We start from the raw sequence: 23,936 nt of genomic DNA, 5'->3' as shown, positions 1-23,936 counted from the left end.
GCCGGAACTGGAGGAAAACATCTCCCGGGGCCCCTGTGAGGTCTCTGCGAACCCCGACCGGGCGCTGTCACTGCAGAGGTTCCCCTATGAGCCGTGTGTACGATGTAACCTGAGGATCTTCATCACGTGACTGGTCTGTCATATCATTGCTTGTAATTAATCCCTATTCAAAAGAAAAAAAAATCCTTGTTCCCATAGCAACCTAAGAGTAGAATGAAAATGAAAGCTGCGCTGTGATTGGTTGCTATGGGCAACAAAATATTTTTCATTTAGTCCTCAGGTTGCAAGCGGTATTACAAATAAGCTCAATTCGATTCAATAGAACCACGCTGCAATACCACACAGAAACTCAGGACAAGAGTGGCGCTGTTTCTGACTTAAAGGGGTACTCCACTAGAAAACATTTTTTTCTAAATCAACTGGTGCCAGAAATTAAAACATATGTGTAAATTACTTCTATTAAAAAATCTTAATGCTTCCAGTACTTCTCAGCTGCTGTTATGATCCACAGGAAGTTCTTTTCTTTTTGAATTTCCTTTCTGTCTGACCACAGTGCTCTCTGCTGACACCTCTGTCCATTTTAGGAACTGTCCAGAGTAGAAGCAAATCCCCATAGCAAACATATGCTGTTCTGGACAGTTCCTAAAATGGACAGAGCTGTCAGCAGAGAGCACTGTGGTCAGACAGAAAGGAAATTTAAAAAGAAAAGAACTTCCTCTGTAGTATACAACAGCTGATAAGTACTGGAAGGATTAAGATTTTTAAATAGAAGTCAGTTGATATAAAAAAAAAATGTTTTCCAGTGGAGTACCCCTTTAAATATAAAGGGCCTGTGGCAGCGTTTCCCAACTAGGGTGCCTCCAGCTGTTGCAAAACTACAACTCCCAGCATGCCCGGACAGCCGAAGGCTGTCCGGGCATGCTGGAAGTTGTAGTTTTGCAACAGCTGGAGGTAACACGGTTGGGAAACACAGGCCCATGAATTGGATTATCCACCAATATCAGATCTGGGGGGGTCCAACTCGAACGGGGCGTTTGGGGAGGGAGACCCCTACAAATGTGGTATTAATCCCCTTTGTCGTGACGGCAAGTTTGCAATATCAAACTAGTATAAAACCCACTTCGTTATATTTTATTTTATTTTTTTGTCGCCATAGCATTTCGCCATAACATTCTTATTCTCCCAATGACATAGCCATATAAGAGCTTGTTATTTTATTATTTTTTTAATTTATTTTTTGCAGAAATGTCTTATGTTTTATCGGTACTATTAGCTGAGTACCCTGCGTTGCCTGGGGAACAATGATGTATATTCATCTATGGCTGGCAGAACACATTGCAGGGCGCACAGTATTTCCCCAGCTTTGCCAGGCTTCCGAAGGCTAAGTTTCCACTTGGTTTTTTGTCCTGCGTTTTTCGGGTTGAAAAAAAAAGCCTGAAAAAATGCCAGTGCAATGTCCTGCGTCTGGCGTTTTTTCTGGCGTTTTTTCTGGCCTTTTTTAATTCGTGTGGAAATTGCATTTTTGGCACTTTTTGCCATTTTTTATTTTTTTTTGGTACCCAAAATTTGTTGGGTACCCCCAAAAAAAACAAAAGGATGCAATAGTGATGGAAAAAAAATGTATTTAACGAAATATAATTTTTTTATAACTAAATTTTAATTCATGTTTAATAAAGTGTGTGTGTTTCACTTTTTTTCTCTATTTTTTAAATTTTTAGGTAGTACTACTACTCCCAGCATGGAACAGACTGTTCCATGGTGGGAGTACTAGTACCTGTACTAATAGACATATCGCCCCGGGTGTCAACTAATAGACATATCGCCCCGGGACACCCAATGCGATCGTCCATAATATAGCAGAGATGCGGCTGTATACAGCGCTCGCATCTCTGCTCTGTACTCCGGCCGGTGATGTGAATAGAACATCACTCATTCATATTTTCCGCCCAGAGCTCTGATTGGCTGGATGGTTGCAGCCAATCACAGCTCTGAGGGAAATATGAATGAGTGAGTGGCCGGAGTACAGAGCAGAGATGCGAGTGCTGTATACAGCCGCTCCATCTCTGCTATAGACAGGACGATCACAGCGAGTGTCAGTAGTGACATCCGCTGTGATGTGTCCTTAACTGCAAGTACTACTACTCCCAACATGGAGTACACTCTGCTCAATGCTGGGAGCTGTAGTACCTGCATTAATAGACATCGCAGCGAGTGTAACTTCTGACACCTGTTGCGTTCTGTCTATTAATGCAGGGACTACAGCTCCCAGCATTGAGCAGTGTGTGCTCCATGTTGGGAGTAGTAGTACCTGTAATTAAGGAAAGATCACAGCGGATGTCACTACTGACACCCACTGTGTTCCTCCTGTATAATGTGTAGATGCAGCGGACGCTCTTCTATGGTCCCTTGCACTGCCGTATATACAGGGTGGGCCATTTATTTGGATACACCTTAATAAAATGGGAATGGTTGGTGATATCAACTTCCTGTTTGTGGCACATTAGTATATGTGAGGGGGGAAACTTTTCAAGATGGGTGGTGACCATGGCGGCCAGGGCTTCCAGTATCCATATACACTGCTATATACTACTATATACACCGCAGGAGAAATGCTAGCACGGGCTTCCAGTATCCATATACACTGCTATATACTATTAGATACACCGCAGGAGAAATGCTAGCACAGGCTTCCAGTATCCGTATACACTGCTATATACTACTAAATACACCGCAGGAGAAATGCTAGCACAGGCTTCCAGTATCCGTATACACTGCTATATAATACTATATACACCGCAGGAGAAATGCTAGCACAGGCTTCCAGTATCCGTATACACTGCTATATACTACTATATACACCGCAGGAGAAATGCCAGCACAGGCTTCCAGTATCTGTATACACTGCTATATACTACTATGTACACCGCAGGAGAAATGCCAGCACAGGCTTCCAGTATCCGTATACACTGCTATATACTACTATATACACCGCAGGAGAAATGCTAGCACAGGCTTCCAGTATCCGTATACACTGCTATATACTACAATATACACCGCAGGAGAAATGCTAGCACAGGCTTCAAGTATCCGTAGTTTCAGGTGCTGCACATCTCGTATCTTCACAGCGTAGACAATTGCCTTCAGATGACCCCAAAGATAAGTCTAAGCGGGTCAGATCGGGAGACCTTGGGGGCCATTCAACTGGCCCACGACGACCAATCCACTTTCCAGGAAACTGTTCATCTAGGAATGCTCGGACCTGACACCCATAATGTGGTGGTCACCATCTTGCTGGAAAAACTCAGGGAAGGTGCAGCTTCAGTGCATGAAGAGGGAAACACATCATCATGTAGCAATTTCACATATCCAGTGGCCTTGAGGTTTCCATTGATGAAGAATGGCCCCACTATCTTTGTACCCCATATACCACACAATACCATCAATGTTTGTGTTCCACCAGTCTTGTAGGGATCTATCCAATGTGGGTTAGTGTCAGACCAATAGCGGTGGTTTTGTTTGTTAACTTCACCATTCACATAAAAGTTTCCTCATCACTGAACAAAATCTTCTGCGTAAACTGAGGGTCCTGTTCCAATTTTTGTTTTGCCCATTTTGCAGCACCTGAAACTCCGGATACGGGAAGCCTGTGCTAGCATTTCTCCAGCGCTGTATATAGTAGTATATAGCAGTGTATACGGATACTGGAAGCCTGTGCTAGCATTTCTCCTGCGGTGTATATAATAGTATATAGCAGTGTATACGGATACTGGAAGCCTGTGCTAGCATTTCTCCTGCGGTGTATATAGTAGTATATAGCAGTGTATACGGATACTGGAAGCCTGTGCTAGCATTTCTCCTGCGGTGTATATAGTAGTATATAGCAGTGTATACGGATACTGGAAGCCTGTGCTAGCATTTCTCCTGCGGTGTATATAGTAGTATATAGTAGTGTATACGGATACTGGAAGCCTGTGCTAGCATTTCTCCTGCGGTGTATATAATAGTATATAGCAGTATATACTGATACTGGAAGCCTGTGCTAGCATTTCTCCTGCGGTGTATATAGTAGTATATAGCAGTGTATACGGATACTGGAAGCCTGTGCTAGCATTTCTCCTGCGGTGTATATAGTAGTATATAGCAGTGTATACGGATACTGGAAGCCTGTGCTAGCATTTCTCCTGCGGTGTATATAGTAGTATATAGCAGTGTATACGTATACTGGAAGCCTGTGCTAGCATTTCTCCTGCGGTGTATATAGTAGTATATAGCAGTGTATACGGATACTGGAAGCCTGTGCTAGCATTTCTCCTGCGGTGTATATAGTAGTATATAGCAGTGTATACGGATACTGGAAGCCTGTGCTAGCATTTCTCCTGCGGTGTATATATATAGTAGTATAGCAGTGTATACGGATACTGGAAGCCTGTGCTAGCATTTCTCCTGCGGTGTATATAGTAGTATATAGCAGTGTATACGGATACTGGAAGCCTGTGCTAGCATTTCTCCTGCGCTGTATATAGTAGTATATAGCAGTGTATATGGATACTGGAAGCCTGTGCTAGCATTTCTCCTGCGGTGTATATAATAGTATATAGCAGTGTATACGGATACTGGAAGCCTGTGCTAGCTTTTCTCCTGCGGTGTATATAGTAGTATATAGCAGTGTATACGGATACTGGAAGCCTGTGCTAGCATTTCTCCTGCAGTGTATATAGTAGTATATAGCAGTGTATACGGATACTGGAAGCCTGTGCTAGCATTTCTCCTGCGGTGTATATAGTAGTATATAGTAGTGTATACGGATACTGGAAGCCTGTGCTAGCATTTCTCCTGCGGTGTATATAATAGTATATAGCAGTGTATACCGATACTGGAAGCCTGTGCTAGCATTTCTCCTGCGGTGTATATAGTAGTATATAGCTGTGAATACGGATACTGGAAGCCTGTGCTAGCATTTCTCCTGCGGTGTATATAGTAGTATATAGCAGTGTATACGGATACTGGAAGCCTGTGCTAGCATTTCTCCTGTGGTGTATATAGTAGTATATAGCAGTGTATACGTATACTGGAAGCCTGTGCTAGCATTTCTCCTGCGGTGTATATAGTAGTATATAGCAGTGTATACGGATACTGGAAGCCTGTGCTAGCATTTCTCCTGCGGTGTATATAGTAGTATAGCAGTGTATACGGATACTGGAAGCCTGTGCTAGCATTTCTCCTGCGGTGTATATAGTAGTATATAGCAGTATATACGGATACTGGAAGCCTGTGCTAGCATTTCTCCTGCGGTGTATATAGTAGCATATAGCAGTGTATACGGATACTGGAAGCCTGTGCTAGCATTTCTCCTGCGGTGTATATAGTAGTATATAGCAGTGTATACGGATACTGGAAGCCTGTGCTAGCATTTCTCCTGCGGTGTATATAGTAGTATATAGCAGTGTATACGGATACTGGAAGCCTGTGCTAGCATTTCTCCTGCGGCGTATATAGTAGTATATAGCAGTGTATACGGATACTGGAAGCCTGTGCTAGCATTTCTCCTGCGGTGTATATAGTAGTATAAAGCAGTGTATACGGATACTGGAAGCCTGTGCTAGCATTTCTCCTGCGGTGTATATAGTAGTATATAGCAGTGTATACGGATACTGGAAGCCTGTGCTAGCATTTCTCCTGCGGTGTATATAGTGGTATATAGCAGTGTATACGGATACTGGAAGCCTGTGCTAGCATTTCTCCTGCGGTGTATATAGTAGTATATAGCAGTGTATACGGATACTGGAAGCCTGTGCTAGCATTTCTCCTGCGGTGTATATAGTAGTATATAGCAGTATATAGAGAAGAGGGTTGCATTGACAATCCAACACAATGGGCAGCACATTGAACACATTTGATAAGTGGTCAGAAACTTGTAAAAAACTCATGAAAGAATAAAGTTATGTTAACCCCTTAACGACCATGGACGTGTATATGCGTCCAAGCAGGATGAACGTTCCCGCACCAGGACTTGTATACTAGTCCATGGTTCTCGTGGGTGCTGCCCAGTGCACCCACGAGATCACGGCAGGGACTCGGCTGTTACACACAGCCGGGACCCTGCCGCACTGCCGGGACCAAAGAAAACTTAGGTCCCGGCAGTTTAACCGTTACAGCCGCGGTCGGAAGTGACGGCGGACTGTAAGTGTTATGACAGAGGGAGGGAGCTCCCTCTGTCCCCCCTGCAGCACCCCGCAGCGCGATCACGGGGTGCTGTGTGTAGTCCCCGGCGGGCGGGGACCTGCCGCACTGACGGGACCGAAGAAAACTTTGGTCCCGGCAGTTTAACCCTTACAGCCGCGGTCGGAAGCAACCATGAGCTGTAAGGAGTTTTGACAGAAGGAGGGGGGCTCCCTCTGTCTCTCTCCTGTAGCACCCCGTAACGATCGCGGGGTGCTGCTGCTTACCTGGGCAGCCGGGGGTCTTTACAAGGACCCCCAGGTCTGCCCTGGATATTGCCTGCCAGGACGTGCCAGAGGCACGTCCTGATATGCTGCCTGCTAGTGTAAAAATAGCAGGCAGCATATATCTGCAATGCTTTGGAATACTAAGTATTCCAAAGCATTAAAAAAAAGTTAAAAAAAATATAAAATAAATAAAAGTGTATAAAAAAAGTTACAAAAAGTGTAAAAAAAAATAAACACATTTATTAAATAAATATAATAAAAAATAAAAATGTATAATGTGTAGTATCACACGGCCCACATCTGCAGCATATTACATGCTGCGGATGCCCGCCAACAGTCACAATAATGAGCTCCCTGCTGCGGCTGGGTAGCTTTGTGTGTCCACTAATAGCGGCGGATTTACCGCCGGCAGTCATGAGCGGAGACACTGAGCTACCCAGCCACAGCAGTGATCTCGCCCTTGGGACTGCCGGGGGCATCTGCAGTGTGAAATATGCTGCGGATTCGCTCTATGTGACCCTAAACTGCTTCCCATTCATACTGCGCTTCCGCAGTGTTAGAGGTATCCGTCAGCATCATGTCAAAAATAGTGATGCTGACGTATACTGTAGCAGCTCCATTTATTTCTGAATGAGACTGCTACAATATACTTTGACATCCCTTTTTTGACAAGACAACGGACACCTATACTGCAGAAATGCAGTATGAATGGTGACTATTCATATAATGATGCCCTGAAAGCCAAATGGCGCTCCTCTCCTTCTGAGTCCTACCACGCCGCCAAGGAACCAAATATGGCCTAAGCGGGGGTATTTCCAAACACGGGCCAAGCAGCTTAATAAAATATTGGCTGCATTTCTTGCAATATCAGAAGTGATGTACAAAAAATATGCCCCACAAATGATGCATTTGTGAAAAAAATGCAAATTTCGAATTTTTAACACTGACTTTGTAATAATTCCTGCCAAAAAATGATGGTGTTAAAATACTCACTGTACCCCCTAGCGAATACCTTGAGGGGTCTAGTTTTTAAAATGGGGTCATTTGGGGGGGGGGGGGGGGTGTTCCTATGTTCTACTACATTCAAACTTCTGCAAATCTTGCATAGCACATAAAAAAAAGATGTACTTTTCAAATTTTCAAAATTTTCAAAATTTCTAGTTAAATTGTTAGGCTTCTAATTCATTTACAATGTTAATTAAAAACAAAAAAAAAAATGCTGTCAAAATAAAGTAGACATCTGAAAGTATAAGTTTCATAAACTATTTGGTCAGTATGTATCAATATATATCCAACCTATTAGTGTTAAAATAGCAAAAAATCGTAATTTAAAAAAAAAAATTCATGATTTTTTGCATTGTAAAAAAAAAAACTACAAATGATATCGGCTTACTTTTACTATGTACATGAAGGACAACTTGTGACAAAAAAACAATGTCAGAATTATCGTGATTGGCAAAACATTACCAGAGTTATTCTCTAATAAAGACAGACATTCCCGATTTGAAAAAACAGGCCTGGTCTTTCAGGGGTGTACAGGTTTATTTGGGCTGGTCCTTAAGGGGTTAAAACCAAGCACATCATTGTTTTTCTTGTGAAATTCCCAATAAGTTTGATGTGTCACATGACCCTCTTCCTATTAAAAAAACAAAAGTTGGATACAAAATGGCCGACTTCAAAATGGCCGCCATGGGCACCACCCATCTGGAAAAGTTTCCCCCCTCACATATACTAATGTGCCACAAACAGGAAGTTAATATCACCAACCATTCCTATTTTATTAAGGTGTATCCATAGAAATGGCCCACCCTGTATACACATATTCATATTTCCCACAGAGAGTTGTGATTGGCTGGAACCATCTGGCCAATCACAGCTCTCTGCGGGAAATATGAATATGTGTATATATACTGCAGTGCAGGGGACCATAGAAGAGTGGCCGCTGCATCTATACATTATACAGGAGGATCACAATGGGCGATCTGTCAATTAGTACAGCTACTACTACTCCCAGCATGGAACAGTGTGTTCCATGCTGGGAGTAGTAGGACTACCTAAAAAAATGTAAAAAAAGAAAAAATGTGAAAAACACACACACACTACATTTTTATTATTGTTGGCTAAATTTTTAGGTCCCCGTCCGCCCGTATAAATTGATCCCTGTTTAAAAATGTATAAAAATGTTGTAATAAAAAAGATAAATTTCGTTAGATACAATTTTTTCCTTCACTACTGTATCTTTTTTATTTTATTTTTTTAATGGTGCCCTACGAAATTTTATTAAAAAAGGTATCTCTATCACTTTTTTGGATCTCTAAAGTCCAAAAAAGAATGAAAACCGCTTGAAAAAATGCCAAAGATAAAACCCACATATCGTTTTTCTTGGCGTTTTTTCACTCCCATAGACTTCTACGATTTTTACTAAAAAAAACGCCAGTGGCTCAACATGCTGCGATTACCAACAATCTGAAAAACGCCAAAGAGAAAAACTCCAAGTGGAATAAGAATTTTGCGATTTCTCATTGATTTACAACTAACATCTGGCCACAGCGTTTTTTGGCTGAAAAAAACGCCATGCGGCAGAATTGGCATTTTTCTTGGCGTTTTTCCCCCCCAAAAAAAACAAGTGGAATTCCAGTCTAAGTCTTATGGGTACTCTGCTGAGGAATTAAAAACTGTCCGCTATTGGGAGGTGTCTGCTAAGGGAGATTTTACTGTACAATTATTTGTGCCTTGTATAGTGGTGTTTTTGGTCTCTGTATAGTGTTTTATATGTAGTAACAGTATGATGGTATTAGTTCTTACAGTAATAATACGTTGTCCTGGTGTGGAGGTATTATTTTATGTTTTTAACCCCTTAAGGACTCAGGGTTTTTCCGTTTTTGCACTTTCGTTTTTTCCTCCTTACCTTTTAAAAATCATAACCCTTTCAATTTTCCACCTAAAAATCCATATTATGGCTTATTTTTTGCGTCACCAATTCTACTTTGCAGTGACATTAGTCATTTTACCCAAAAATGCACGGCGAAACGGAAAAAAAAATCATTGTGCGACAAAATGGAAAAAAAACGCCATTTTGTAACTTTTGGGGGCTTCCGTTTCTACGCAGTGCATATTTCGGTAAAAATTACACCTTATCATTATTCTGTAGGTCCATTCGGTTAAAATGATCCCCTACTTATATAGGTTTGATTTTGTCGCACTTCTGGAAAAAATCATAACTACATGCAGGAAAATTTATACGTTTAAAAATGTCATCTTCTGACCCCTATAACTTTTTTATTTTTCCACGTACGGGGCGGTATGAGGACTCATTTTTTGCGCCGTGATCTGAAGTTTTTATCGGTATGATTTTTGTTTCGATCGGACTTTTTGATCACTTTTTATAAATTTTTTAATGTTATAAAAAGTGACCAAAATACGCTTTTTTGGACTTTGGAATTTTTTTGCGCGTACGCCATTGACCGTACGGCTTAATTAATGATATATTTTTATAGTTCGGACATTTACGCACGCAGCGATACCACATATGTTTATTTTTATTTTTTTTACACTGTTTTATTTTTTTTATGGGAAAAGGGGGGTGATTCAAACTTTTATTAGGGAAGGGGACCTATAACACTGCACACACTGATCTCTCATCCTGATCACAGGCGTGTATTAACACGCCTGTGATCAGCATTATCGGCGCTTGACTGCTCCTGCCTGGATCTCAGGCACGGAGCAGTCATTTGTCGATCGGACACCGAGGAGGCAGGTAAGAGCCCTCCCGGTGTCCGATCAGCTGTTCGGGACGCCGCGATTTCACCGCGGCGGTCCCGAACAGCCCGACTGAGCAGCCGGGATACTTTCAGTTTCACTTTAGAAGCGGCGGTCAGCTTTGACCGCCGCTTCTAAAGGGTTAATACCGCACATCGCCGCGATCGGCGATGTGTGGTATTAGCCGCGGGTCCCGGCCGTTGATTAGCGCCGGGACCGACGCGATATGATGCGGGATCGCGGCGCGATCCCGCTTCATATCGCGGGAGCCGGCGCAGGACGTAAATATACGTCCTGCGTCGTTAAGGGGTTAAACCCCAAGCTGTGAGAAAATCCTATGTGCGCCCCTGGTAAGCGGGGGCCCGAGATCGAGTCTAGAGCCGCTAATAGAACTCTAGGCTGATATGTATTATGACCGTGTCATCAATGTTGTTGAATGTTTTAATTCTATGATTTTCACTTTTACCTTTTTGCATGTATATTAAGTACACAAAATGGCACAATATTCTTAGGTATATATATATTTATTATAAGGCGCACACTAGCGCTGTAATTGCGTGCTGGACTCGGTGGAGGTCTTTTCCATTCTGGTAAATTTGGTTATGCTTCCGTTCTGTAAACAGTTTATGAGATGTCCCCTTATTGCCGTGTGGTCATATGTCACCTCGGGGTCTCCATCCTCTGCCAGCAACTCGTAGGCAAAAGCGATGGCAAAGACTCCACAGTCGTAGTTATTCTTCTGCTGGTCTATTTCCAGAAAGTGCAGATGATTAAGGGGCTTGTGTACCACTCCACTGTACAGGTTTGTTATCTGGTCACGTATGGAAAGTGACAGATTGTGGGTTCTTATGCTGTCGCCCACCATGATCTTGCCATCTCTATAGCAGGTGGTTAGCCAATGCATTCTTTCCCAATCATTATGGATCTGAACGGCATCTTTTATTACCTCGTACCCGGGCACGAGAACAGGGCCACAGGTTGGAGGCCATCGGAGTCGGGGAATTGTCTTTGGAGGAGATCGTGAGCCATGTTGATGAGCTCATCGTCCAGCATGCCGTCATAGTCCTGACTTTGCAGCACTGTCATTTGTCCCGGAGACAGGCCCTTGTTGTTCTGTGGTGTGCAGGTATTGGGCTTCTCCTGAGATGGAAATATGTGAAAGCAGATACAGGAGGTACTCACCACCGGATTACGTGAAGCATAAAATTCTTCTTTATTTTAAGAAATGCAGCAGCAGACAGGACATGTGTGGACGCAGCACACTACAAACAGGTAACAGCTATTTCACGCCCCCTCTGGGTGCTTCATCAGACCAATTCTCCTGAGATGAGATGGGGCTTCTCCTGAGATGGACCTTCATCTTCACCACTTTGGTCACACTTGGCTTCTGTCATGTGTTTCTTGGCTGGTGGTGGGGTGTCAGGCTCCTCTGAGGCCACAGCCTTTCTCTTGAGGCTCGCAGTGGGCCGTTCTGTGGCCGAGTCCTGATCAATCCTCTGAATTTTAGGAGGCGGTTCTTGGTAGTCCAGAAAGGTCTCCGCATCTCCTATGTCTCGAGGTCTTTTAACTCTTGAGAGCCCCTCATGGGCATTATCAGCATAATGATGGGCATCATCATCTCCAGTCATGTAGTCATCTCTGTAGGTAAGAGTCTTTTCCTCGGGTCCTTGGCTTCTGTCGTGGTCTTTCTTAAGAGAAAATGAGGTGAAGGAACCATTGGATACCTTTCATGGCGCTTGGCTTCTTCAATTTCTTGCATCTCTCATAAATCTTTCTGAATGGGGTCAGAATGATGGAGCCAATGGATGTCCGCGAGGATGTAGTGGTGACCAGAGGCCGCTGATCACCTTTTTGACATTTGTCACTCATGGTGGCGTCAAAGCAAATTCTTTCTTATTGTTCATGGGCGTGACAGCTATCATGCCCCCTCCCGTAGGCTTGCATTGAGGGGCGGAGCGTGACGTCACACGCTGCCGGCCCTGTGGTCGCCGGTAGTCAGACCCGGAGCGAACACTCTCCGGGGACTGATTACAAACGGGGTGCCGGGTGCAAGATCACAGGGGTCCCCAGCGGCGCCACTCCCGCGATCATGCATCTTATCCCCTATCCTTTGGATAGGGGATAAGATGTCTAAGCACCGGAGTACCCCTCTAATATAGCTTCACAGTATAAATAGCGTCACAGATCACAATTTCTCTCTTATATGAATGCAGTTGACCCCTGCCTGCTCAATAGAATGGTATAGCCCATGGATCAGTCCTGTGTAATGCATACATGGGCCGACCCATGAGAGGTAACCTCATGTCTGTCAGGTGACTATCTCTAGGGCAATGGTCTCCAACATGTGGCTCTCCAACTGTAGCAGAACTACAACTCCCAGTATGCTCAGACAGCCCATAACTGTTGCTGAACTCCATCCTCCAAGACATGCTGACAGTTGTAGTTTTGAAGCAGCCGGAGAGCCGCAGTTTAAAGATCACCAGGGGATGAATAATCCATCATACCGTCCTATAGACTGACAGAGGTGATGAGATGTTACTATGTATAGAATTGTAAACCAAGGAAAAATACAGGCGTATATAGATCAAATTCAGAATTTTATTTTTATTAAACATAACTGCATTAAAGACAATACATTTAAAATCACTAAAAAGTTTGTCAGGTAGAGTTGTAAACAGAGACAAGTCTGCCAAGTGCAGAGCAAGAGGTCCACATAGTAACCTATATAAGAGCTGGACAAGACACGCTTAAGGATATGTATAAGACGTACCCTGGTGGGAGACTGCAATGTTACTAGAGTATTTAAACACAAGTGATGTGCAGCAAATAAGGGTACAGACATATTCACCTAGTGGGGACTTCCGCACTCCCATTCACACTTCTGAATTTCCACTTGCAGAATTCCTCAAGCGGAAATTTAGAAGTGTGAATGGGAATGTGTGTGAATGAGCATCTTCTCACAGTGCAGAAGCTGGATGACCACACAGTGTTTACCTGTAATTTTAAAAAAACTGCTTCAATTGCATTTCGTCACATCTTGGTTACCTGGTTTCGGCACCTAGAGACCCTACTCCTAGTGAACATGTTTTTTCCTTTTTTTTTTTTTTTTAAATCTTCCGTACTGAGATAAATGGCCATGGAAGTTGTGTACTGTTCCTGGCCATAATGGCTGCGCCACATGTTGATGGTGGAGTACTTGGACACAGACTGAAGGACACTATATAAACCCTTGCTTCAGAAGAAGATGACAATCTTTGGTGGCACTAGCAATTAGATGCAAAACAACGAGTGCATATTAATATTAACAAAAAGATTTGAAATGTCACCTAGACAAAGAATTAAGTTTAATGGTGCTGCATAAACACTTGCTTAATGCAGAACAATACAATTTTTATGTGACTAACACTTACATGAAAAACAATGACTACATGTTGCTATTAGCAAGGGGATATAAATTACCACATGAACACAGGCTGAAGTATAACAGTGTTTCTAAATGCTCGTTCAATGCGTTATACAGAACAATGCAACTTTTGTTGTCACTAGCAATTAGATGCAAAACACTGACTGCATAATTTGACACAAATAATTTAAAAACAGTCTGTTGCTATTGGCAACAGGATTTAAATTGTCACTTGGACACAGGCAATCAATCAATTTTCTATTCTCTTCTCACTATAAACACACACTCACTAACACTGATCTTTTGCTGTCAGTACTATTTATTTAGTCACAAAATGTTCAGATTTGCCAAAACGCATATATTTTTTGAAATTCAGGCCGTATCTGATTTGTGCTGATTTGATTCGTTTAACCCTAACCGCAACATTAGCACAAAGTGTGAACATATTCTTATGGCATGGCAAATGGGCTTTATCATTAGTTGGTTGGGGTTTGAGTGTTCAGACCCTGACCGATCATGAAGACAAGCCGGGCGCTTAGCGTATTCTCTACTGGTTCTTTGCCAAGTGACCTGGACGGTCTCATAATATAAGTCTATGAGGCTGTCTAGGTCTCATAGACGCGGAGACCCCAAGCAATTAAGTTAAATTGTATTTACCATAGAGTTCAGTGGTGAGTTGCACAGATCCGGTCACCTCCCCACTGGCCATTTCTTTTGTAGTTCCATACCCTAATTGTGCCCTGGCTTCTATTTCAGCTGAGAAGTGACAAGATCTCCAGTGATATTTTGGAGGAGAGCCTGAACACTGCAGCAGGTAATACGTGTAGGCCTCTTTCCTATATGGTCAAGTACTGTACTATCCTTTTTTTGTATATACAGATTGGGTAGGGATCTTCTTCTGAAAATCCAGAAGTATTTTTAGTGTGTTTTGTCCTATATCAACTATATTGTCACATTTATGAATGGAGGCTGTGTGTTTTTATGGTTGCCCTCTTGCCCCATTTTAAGTAATAATTATATTTTTGGGCCATGTGCACTCCCTTATATTTGCATTTATTATTCTCTATAGCTTCTGCCCTAAGTAGTGTCTATTGCACTACTCCCATAGACTTGCATTGAGGGGGCATTGCGTGACATCATGAGGGGCGTGACGACCCCCGCAGCCCGCACCCAGCATTCGGAACAAAATGTTTGGGACACTGGGGCAGTGGAGTACCCCTTTAAAGGAGTACACCACTTTAGATAAACAGGATAGGGAATAAATGTCTATCACCCCTCATGATCTCAGAGCCCCTTCTCTCCTCTCTGTTCTGTTTGTCTCCACTGAACGCTCTACAACACTGGCCCTAACCTTCTGTGCCATCTTTCTCACGATGAACAGTGGCACCCTCTAAGCCAATCACCAGTGTCATACAATGTGATGGATGTGGGAGTTCAAAATGCAAGTGTTATATCAGGATATTGTTTCTGCAAGATCCATGTTGGCATATTATACAGCTGTGTATAATCCATCCAACTCTGCCATGTTGTAGGTTGTTCTAGGAATCTAGTCAGAATTTACAGTATCTGATTCATTCTGAACTGACATCCTTGTCTTTCCATATTACAGGGAATAAGTTGAAGCTGGTAACCCACCTAAGACCAAACAGCAATTCCAGATTTTACAGACCTACAGTGGGGATCAAAAGTTTGGGCACCCCAGGTAAAAATTTGTATTAATGTGCATAAAGAAGCCAAGGAAAGATGGCAAAATCTCCAAAAGGCATCAAATTACAGATTATTACAGATTACATTACATTCTTATAATATGTCAACAAAAGTTAGATTTTATTTCCATCATTTCCCCTTTAAAATAACAGAAAACAAAAAAATGGCGTCTGCAAAAGTTTGGGCACCCTGAGGTATTTATAGCATTCACTGCCCCCTTTGCAAAGCTGAGACCTGCCAGTGTCATGGATTGTTCTCAATCATCATCTGGGAAGACCAGGTGATGTCAATCTCAAAGGTTTTAAATGCCCAGACTCATCTGACCTTGCCCCAACAATCAGCACCATGGGTTCTTCTTAGCAGTTGTCTAGAAATCTGAAACTGAAAATAGTTGACGCTCACAAAGCTGGAGAAGGCTATAAGAAGATAGCAAAACGTTTTCAGATGTCAATATCCTCTGTTCGGAATGTAATTAAGAAATGGCAGTCATCAGGAACAGTGGAAGTTAAAGCAAGATCTGGAAGACCATCAAAATATCAGACAGAACAGCTCGCAGGATTGTGAGAAAAACAATTCAAAACCCACATTTGACTGCGCAATCCCTCCAGAAAGATCTGGCAGACACTGGAGTTGTGGTACACTATTCCACTATAAAGAGATACTTGTACAAATATGGTCTTCATGGAAGAGTCATCAGAAGAAAACCTCTATGTCCTCACCACAAAAATCAGCGTTTGAACTTTGCGAATGAACATATAGACAAGCCTGATGCATTTTGGAAACAAGTTCTATGGACCGATGAGGTAAAAATTTAACTTTTTGGCCAGAATGAGCAAAGGTACGTTTGGAGAAGAAGGGGAACAGAATTTAATGAAAAGAACCTCTGTCCAACTGTTAAGCATGGGGGTGGATCAATCATGCTTTGGGGTTGTATTGCAGCCAGTGGCACAGGGAACATTTTGGATGCTAACTTGATGTCATCTGTGAAAAAGCTGAAGTTAAAGAGAGGATGGGTTCTACAAATTGATAATGATCCCAAACACACCTCAAAATCCACGGGGGATTATATCAAGAGGCGTAAACTGAAGGTTTTACCACGGCCTTCACAATCTCCTGACCTCAACATAAATGAAAATCTATGGATAGACCTTAAAAGAGCAGTGCGTGACAGACAGCCCAGAAATCTCAAAGAACTGGAAGACTTTTGTAAGGAAGAATGGGTAAAGATACCTCAAACAAGAATTGAAAGACTCTCGGCTGGCTACAAAAAGTGTTTACAAGCTGTGATACTTGCCAAAGCGGACAGTACAAGATATTAACTCTGCAGGGTGCCCAAACTTTTGCAGACGCCAAATTTTTTGTTTTCTGTTATTTTGAAAGTGTAAATGATGGAAATAAAATCTGAAAAAAGGTGAGAAACACACGATTAAAATTCCAGTACCACTAATGTCAGTTAGATATCTGAAAACCAACACTATGGGTCAAAGCCGATATAACCACCATGGATTTTAAACAGTTATTGAGATTTTATATTTCAATAGTCTAGTGTCACACTCAGCAGCTCTGTGTCTCTTGCTATATAGCTGAATCAGGGGTCATGTTACCCTCTTTTATATTCTGTGTAATGTGGGCACTATATTTGATTTAATAAATATCACAGTGAGGTGGGAAACCAGATGTTAATGCCACTGTTACAGTGGCTCTTACATGAAATTACTCATGCCACTTATACATCAAATGAAGATCACTGTAGAACTGCTCCCGGTGGCTATACGGCACTCAATCACCGTAACCTGCTGTGCACCGCAGGTGCGGCTAAAAGGCTCACTGGCCTAATCTCACCCTACCTAATTTTATGTATCTTTCTTTTAGAGGTTCATTTTAGACATAGTGGACTGAGTTAAAACCATATACTGACAGTAAAAAAAACAACGAAGATCAGGACCACGTCAGCTCTCGATAAAAAAAACCAAACACCCCAGTCCAAGAGCAACCAAACCCGTGGGAAGAGCGTTCGTTTACTCCCCTTAGTAAATTCTCTCTGTGCCATCAGCTTCCAAAGTGTCCAAAACAGTTGCACGTTCGGCACAAGGAAGCACTGACAAGAGTATTCAGCGTTCTTGTGCTAAACTCTCTCTTCATCCACAAAAGCGCATGAACTCTCCAAGTAACGCTCCCATCCTCCCCATATTAAAGTCATCCCATGATTTCCAGAATATAAAATAAAATGATATGTTTGTTGAACTATCATCACAACAAGGCACCGGTCCAGTCATGTACCAAATGTTCCCACCTTCTGTCTATGTGAATGTTTCCAATTCCCGTAGTACGGTGTCCATTTTAGGACAGCATCAGCCGTCAGCCGCACCTCGCTCATCCTTCAGTCAAAACGGCGTCCCGCCTCCTCCCCCAGACAAATCACTGTCAGTTTTCAGCCGTACCTCCCTCATCCTTAAGTCAAAACGGCGTCCCGCCTCCTCCCCCAGATAAATCACTGTCAGTTTTCAGCCGTACCTCCCTCATCCTTCAGCCAAAACGGCGTCCCGCCTCCTCCCCCAGACAAATCACTGTCAGTTTTCAGCCGTACCTCCCTCATTCTTAAGCCAAAACGGCGTCCCGCCTCCTCCCCCAGACAAATCACTGTCAGTTTTCAGCCGTACCTCCCTCATCCTTCAGCCAAAACGGCGTCCCGCCTCCTCCCTCAGACAAATCGCTGTCAGTTTTAAGCTGTACCTCCCTCATCCTTCAGCGAAAACTGCATCCCGCCTCCTCCCTCCTCCAAAACTGCATCATGCCTCCTCCCTCCTCCTAAACTGTGTCCTCCTCCCTCCTCCGTCAGGCAAAACCTTTGTCAACCTAAACTCTCTCATGCCTCAGACGAAAATGAAAGTGCTGAGTCATCACAGCTTCGGCAGACCTGCTAGCACAGACAGTGTGTGATTGGCTGGCAGCAAAGATACTGTGATTGGTTGATGGGAGCGCAAAGATTCTGTGATTGGTTGATGGGAGCGTAGGTGTGTGCAGTCCCGCTCCACTGTTTAGACACATTTCTTTACAAACCCAAATCCTCTCATGTACCCAGCTTTCCCCTATTCCTGCAAAACAAACCTGCGCTCTCAGCTTTTCCCCTATTCCTGCAAAACCTACAGTTATGTAGTTAGCTGTAGGTTTATCAGGAATTGTTAAAAGCTGAGTACATAACTGTAGGTTTTGCAGGAATAGGGGAAAAGCCCAGAGCGCTGGTTTGTTTTGCAGGGATATGGGAAAGCTGGGTACATGAGAGGATTAGCGCAGGTTTGTTTTGCAGGAATAGGGGAAAGCTGGGTACATGAGAGGATTAGCGCAGGTTTGTTTTGCAGGAATAGGGGAAAGCTGGGTACATGAGAGGATTAGGGTTTGTAAAGAAATGTGTGTAAACAGTGGAGCGGGACTGCACACACCTACGTCAACCAATCACAGTATCTTTGCTGGCAGCAGCCAATCACACACTGTCTGTGCTAGCAGGTCTGCCGAAGCTCTGCTGACTTAGCACTTTCATCTGAGGTATGACAGACTTAAGGATGACAAAGGTTTTGCCTGACGCCTGACAGAGGAGGGAGGAGGCGGGACGCTGTTTTGTCTGAAGGATGAGCGAGGGAGGAGGTGGGACGCCATTTTGGCTGAAGGATGAGCGAGGTACAGCTTGACAGCTGATGCTGTCCTAAAATGGACACCGCACCGTAGAGAAACCAGCTCTGCTTCCACCACTAGCAGTAGTTCTTCAAAAGGTTCTCGTGCAGCTTCCTCAAGAGATAGCCGTGCGACACCTAAACTGAAAAACAAAAAAACTCCATCTACCATGAACCATTGCCAAAGAAATTCATCACCAAAACAGGAAGAAGCAGAAAAAGATCAACACAAAACGGAGTACATGGTCACTTATGGTATGGAATGGGCAAATGAAACACAAAAACAAGATGGAGTCATGGCTGAGTTTCCTCTGAATGAAACAATAGAGCCCAAAAAAACAAAATTATGAGTTAAACACAATCAGTGAAGCCAGTATAGGGAACTCAAGCACAATTGGGAGCAGCATCATGGAAATCCTCAAAATGATGGTTGAAGTGGAGAAAAGGTCTAGTAATATGGGACTTATAACCCTAAAAATGTGGATTGTGGTTTTCTGAAATAGGTCAGCGAAACCGGACAACAGGACATGGTAAAGTGTGATTGTTACCATAGAGACCTTTCTATCACTATGGAAATTAGAGTCACATAAATAAGATAAAACATTGCTTCACTGTTTCCCACTGATTAACCTTTAAATTCGCACTATTATGAAAAAACATTTGAAATGTCATAGAGACATAATAAAGTGTGGTGACCCATGGTGTATGGCGGGACCACGGGGTGTAGCGGTGTTGGTAGTGGGGCCAGATAGTATTAACCCCTGGGGCAAGATGTTGTTAGCCCCTAGTGTTCGTGACGCCAGAGTGGTTTTCGGGTAATGGAACCACGCGAGCGGTATCTTCGCTATTCCAATGGCTAGTTAGTGAAAGGAGAGTCCACAACCAGTTAAGTTTTAATGGAGGCTTTACTGAATTAAGACAGATGGAATTATCTTCACAGCTAGGCCAGATTCCCAGAGAGGTGGCTAGGAACCCAGAAGGATCTCACAGCTTGCTGGGACCTATTAGACTTGTAATAGACTTTAGAGATTTGACTTCAGGCTGGACTTGACTATTTGTAGTAACAGCAGACATAGACTTTTGACTTACTGGAATGACTGTAGCTTTGTGGCCTTCGAGATGCTGGTCACTAGCACTGAGATCTCTGGTGGTTGCTGGTCTCAATAAAGAATCACAAGTGCTAGGGGAGTGAATTGTAATGGCCGCCCCTTTATATAGTGGGGGATTGGACTAAGGCCCATTGGTCAAGCTGCGGGTCATAGGTTAAGCTGGTGCTCTCTGGGTAACATAACATGTGACACTCCACAGGTCCTTCAGACCTCTCACAGGTCCTGTAGACTAACTATTCATTAATGTACTGACTATAATCCTATGACAACACTTGACAATCTATAAACAGCATGGGAGACACTGCAGGAGAGCCTCCAGGTCACTGAGGGACTCAACCTGACAGGGCCTAAGTGTAGTGCAGGACCATGTCCCGCACTGGGACATTGCAAAAGGTTTAGATTGGTTGGGGTCTCAGTGTTTGACCCCGACTGATCACTAGAATGAGCCGGGTGAAGTGCATGCTTAACGTGTTCTTGTATTGTTCTGAGATCCCATCTGCTTGTTTTGCCAGTGCCCAGCAGAGGTTCAGTAGTGTGAATGAGCCCTAATACAGCACTAGTTATTGCCAAAGTGACTACTATCAGAATTTTGTTTTATTGTTAAAAACAGATGGGGCAGAAAAAACATGTATGGGGAGAAGCTACAGTTTTGTCGTTATTTTGGCTGTGAAGGGCTAGTAGTATCAGCAGTAGCAGAATACAGTATAACAAATGATATGTGCTAGAAATACAGGAGAAGGCTGGAAATGTGGCTGTGTGGATGGCGTCAATAATAGAGGCAGCAGGGGGAGTAGTGGCAACAGTAAATGCTGAACCAGTAGTAGCGGCAAAAGGCCAAGATTTAAATTGTAAAAAAAAAATGTTTTAAATATTTGCAGCAAGATTTAAATATAAATAAAACTTAATTAAAATATTTACATATTTAAAATGTTTACAGTAAAAATTATGAAAGCTGAGATTGATGACAAACTGACAATGACAATATCTGGACAGCCCTGTTTATTGTCTTAGCATTATGAAAATAAACATATTATTATTTAAATGTTATTAAAACTAGAAAAAAAATCAAAATTTTAAATGTTACACTTTTTACTTGGACACAGACTGAAGGACACAGCGTATACAAATATTTGCTTGACACAGAATGGAGCAATTTATTTTGGCATTAAATTTAATAAGTGCAAACTGCAGCACTAGCATCAAACATGCACCCCTTCACCTCCAGCACAGTTGTCCCTAAGCTGTTCCTGTGTTGTCTTAGCCATGTCCTTGTCTTCTTGGAAGGTGAACCTTCAGCCCAGTCTGAGGCCCAAAGAGCCCTCAATCAGGTTTTTATTACATATATCTCTGTACTTGCTCCATTCAGGTTTGCCTAAACCATGACCAGCCTCCCTGTCCCCACAGCAAAATACTTCCCCCATCATACTTCACTCTAGGGATGGTATTGGGCAGGTGATGGGCAGTACCTGGTTTCCTCCAGACATGATGCTGCCCCACCATACTTCACTGTAGGGATGGTATTGGGCAGGTGATGGGCAGTACCTGGTTTCCCCCAGACATGATGCTGCCCCCACCATGATCACTGTAGGGATGGTATTGGGCAGGTGATGGGCAGTACCTGGTTTCCCCCAGACATGATGCTGCCCCCACCATGATCACTGTAGGGATGGTATTGGGCAGGTGATGGGCAGTGCCTGGTTTCCCCCAGAAATGATGCTGCCCCCACCATGATCACTGTAGGGATGGTATTGGGCAGGTGATGGGCAGTGCCTGGTTTCCTCTAGACATGATGCTGCCCCCACCATGCTTCACTGTAGGGATGGTATTGGGCAGGTGATGGGTAGTGCCTGGTTTCCTCCAGACATGATGCTGCCCCCACCATGATCACTGTAGGGATGGTATTGGGCAGGTGATGGGCAGTGCCTGGTTTCCACCAGACATGATGCGGCCCCCACCATGATCACTGTTGTTCCGAACTTGTTCCATGTAAGAATCATAGAGGCAACTGTGCTCTTGGGAACATACAGTGTAGCAGAATTTTTTGTCCCCTTCTCCAGATTTGTGCCTTCACACAATCCTGTTTCTGAGCTCTACAGGCAGTTCTTTCCTCCTCATGGTTTGGTTTTTGCTCTGATACACATTGCCAGCTGTGAGACCTTATATAGACAGGGCTGTGTCTTCCCAAATTCTGTCCGATCAGCTGAATTTACCACCCGTGACTCCAGTCAAGGTGGAGAAACATATTAGAGATGATCAAGAGAAATGGGAGGAATTGAGTGCAGATTGATGGGAACTTTTTTTTGTTTATCATAGCACAGGGTCCCAGCATAACAAAATGTGAAAAAAGTAAAAGGGTCTGAAGACTTTTCTGAACACACTGTATATTCATTTACTTGTGTTTTTTAAGGATACTGCCTGTACTGACCTGACCAATCTCCAACCGCTGTCATTGTGATGGTGCCTGGATTCCCACCACTTATCTTGACTCACAGAAAATGTCTATCCATCTAGTCAATGGCTAAGAGGGCTGATTGGCTCATGATTGGCTGATCATGTATTTCCTGTAGGTTAAATCAGGGTCAGAATGTGGTGAGTAGTAGGGATCTTGTCATCATACTAATTTAAGTATTTTATGGTCTGGTTATAGGTCTATCGTGGTCTTACAAGTCAAGGAGAGCTCATTGCTGCAAAGCAGGTGATTTTACACGACTCAGACCCAGAGGTGTTCGCAAAAGAACATAAAAAGTTACAGGAAGAGGTGGACTTGTTAAAAACACTAAAGCGCCCCAATATAGTCGAATACTTGGAGACATCCTATGAAGACTCAGTGTTGACCATCTTAATGGAATATGTCCCCGGTGGCTCCCTTTCCAGCAACTTACGCCAATTTGGTCCTCTGAAAGAAGTTCTGATCAGCAAGTACACGAGCCACATCCTGCAGGGCATTTCCTACCTGCACCGGAACAGAGTTGTGCACCGAGACATCAAAGGGAACAATGTCATGCTGATGCCAAACGGGGTCATAAAACTCATTGATTTTGGCTGCGCAAAACATCTCAACAGTCTGAGCAATAATGGGACCCATGGGGACATGCTGTATTCATTGCTGGGTACACCATATTGGATGGCACCAGAAGTGATCAGCGAGTGTGGACATGGGATGAAGTCAGAAATATGGAGTATTGGATGCACAGTATTTGAAATGGCAACTGGAAATGCCCCCCTGGCTCACATGAATGGGGTGCAGGCCATGTGTTATATTGTTGTAGCGAAGGGACCTATGCCAACCCTCTCAGATCACCTCTCAGGGGACGCAAGAGAATTTGTCAATCTATGCTTTACCAGGTATGTAAACTTGTCAGACTTGTATGTAAGGGCTTATCATATCATAAAGGCAAGGAGGGAGTCCCACTCTGGGAGGGTGCCCTTAGGTACTGAGTGGGGAGAACCTGTGCAGGACTCTCCTTTCCAGTGGAAACAAGGGAGGACATGTCATAAAAATACCTAAATCATTTTTCCCCATATAAAACTATTATTTTAATGCAAGTTGTTCGCAGACCTGCCAATCAAAGCTAAAGCTATATATTTGTTCTTTGGCAGGGATCAGCACATGCGACCATCGTCAGAACAGCTCCTCCAGCACGCTTTTGTTCACTAAACGTCATAAACAATCTATGTGCCATCAGATTTCATAGTGTGTTGCCTGCTCAAAAGAAACCAGAATGACTTGGCCAGTCCAATGGCCACCAGTCAATCATTCGACATCCATGCAGTAAATTGGGGGTCCTGCTTATTTAAAAGGGTACTTGGGTGGAATTTTGTTTTTAAATCAGCTGGTGCCAGA

General features: G+C 43.3%; 2 protein-coding genes across 5 annotated transcripts in view; one reads left to right on the top strand and one right to left on the bottom strand.

Moving 5' to 3' along the window:
• RAB3GAP1 (RAB3 GTPase activating protein catalytic subunit 1) overlaps nucleotides 1-101 on the bottom strand; it is a 110,164-nt gene extending 110,063 nt beyond the window's left edge. For both annotated transcript variants that reach the window (XM_056533222.1, XM_056533223.1), the window contains exon 1: nucleotides 1-101. This exon is cut by the window's left edge and continues 57 nt beyond it. The gene's annotated coding sequence lies outside the window, so the exon portion shown is untranslated.
• Nucleotides 3-23,936, top strand: LOC130283782 (mitogen-activated protein kinase kinase kinase 19-like). Of its 3 annotated transcripts, XM_056533240.1 has the most exons (5): nucleotides 13-133; nucleotides 14,365-14,422; nucleotides 15,218-15,310; nucleotides 22,740-23,437; nucleotides 23,693-23,936. In XM_056533240.1, the coding sequence occupies exons 4-5, from the start codon at nucleotides 22,935-22,937 to the stop codon at nucleotides 23,748-23,750; spliced, it is 561 nt and encodes a 186-aa protein (XP_056389215.1). In that variant the 5' UTR covers nucleotides 13-133; nucleotides 14,365-14,422; nucleotides 15,218-15,310; nucleotides 22,740-22,934; the 3' UTR covers nucleotides 23,751-23,936. The 3 variants fall into 3 exon arrangements, with proteins under 3 accessions (XP_056389216.1, XP_056389215.1, XP_056389217.1); XM_056533241.1 differs by lacking the exon at nucleotides 14,365-14,422 and having other exon boundaries at nucleotides 3-133; XM_056533242.1 differs by lacking the exons at nucleotides 13-133; nucleotides 14,365-14,422 and adding an exon at nucleotides 12,387-12,729.

This window comes from Hyla sarda, chromosome 8, assembly GCF_029499605.1.
Source record: "Hyla sarda isolate aHylSar1 chromosome 8, aHylSar1.hap1, whole genome shotgun sequence".
NCBI classification, from domain to species: Eukaryota; Metazoa; Chordata; class Amphibia; order Anura; family Hylidae; genus Hyla; species Hyla sarda.
This window is presented reverse-complemented; position numbering and strand designations above follow the sequence as displayed.

Excerpts from the sequence above, each read along its gene's own strand:
- LOC130283782 (XM_056533241.1), top strand. The coding sequence starts at position 22,935 with ATGGAATATGTCCCCGGTGGCTCCCTTTCCAGCAACTTACGCCAATTT. Across the intron at positions 23,438-23,692 it reads GTCAATCTATGCTTTACCAG|GGATCAGCACATGCGACCAT; the intron begins GTATGTAAACTT and ends GTTCTTTGGCAG.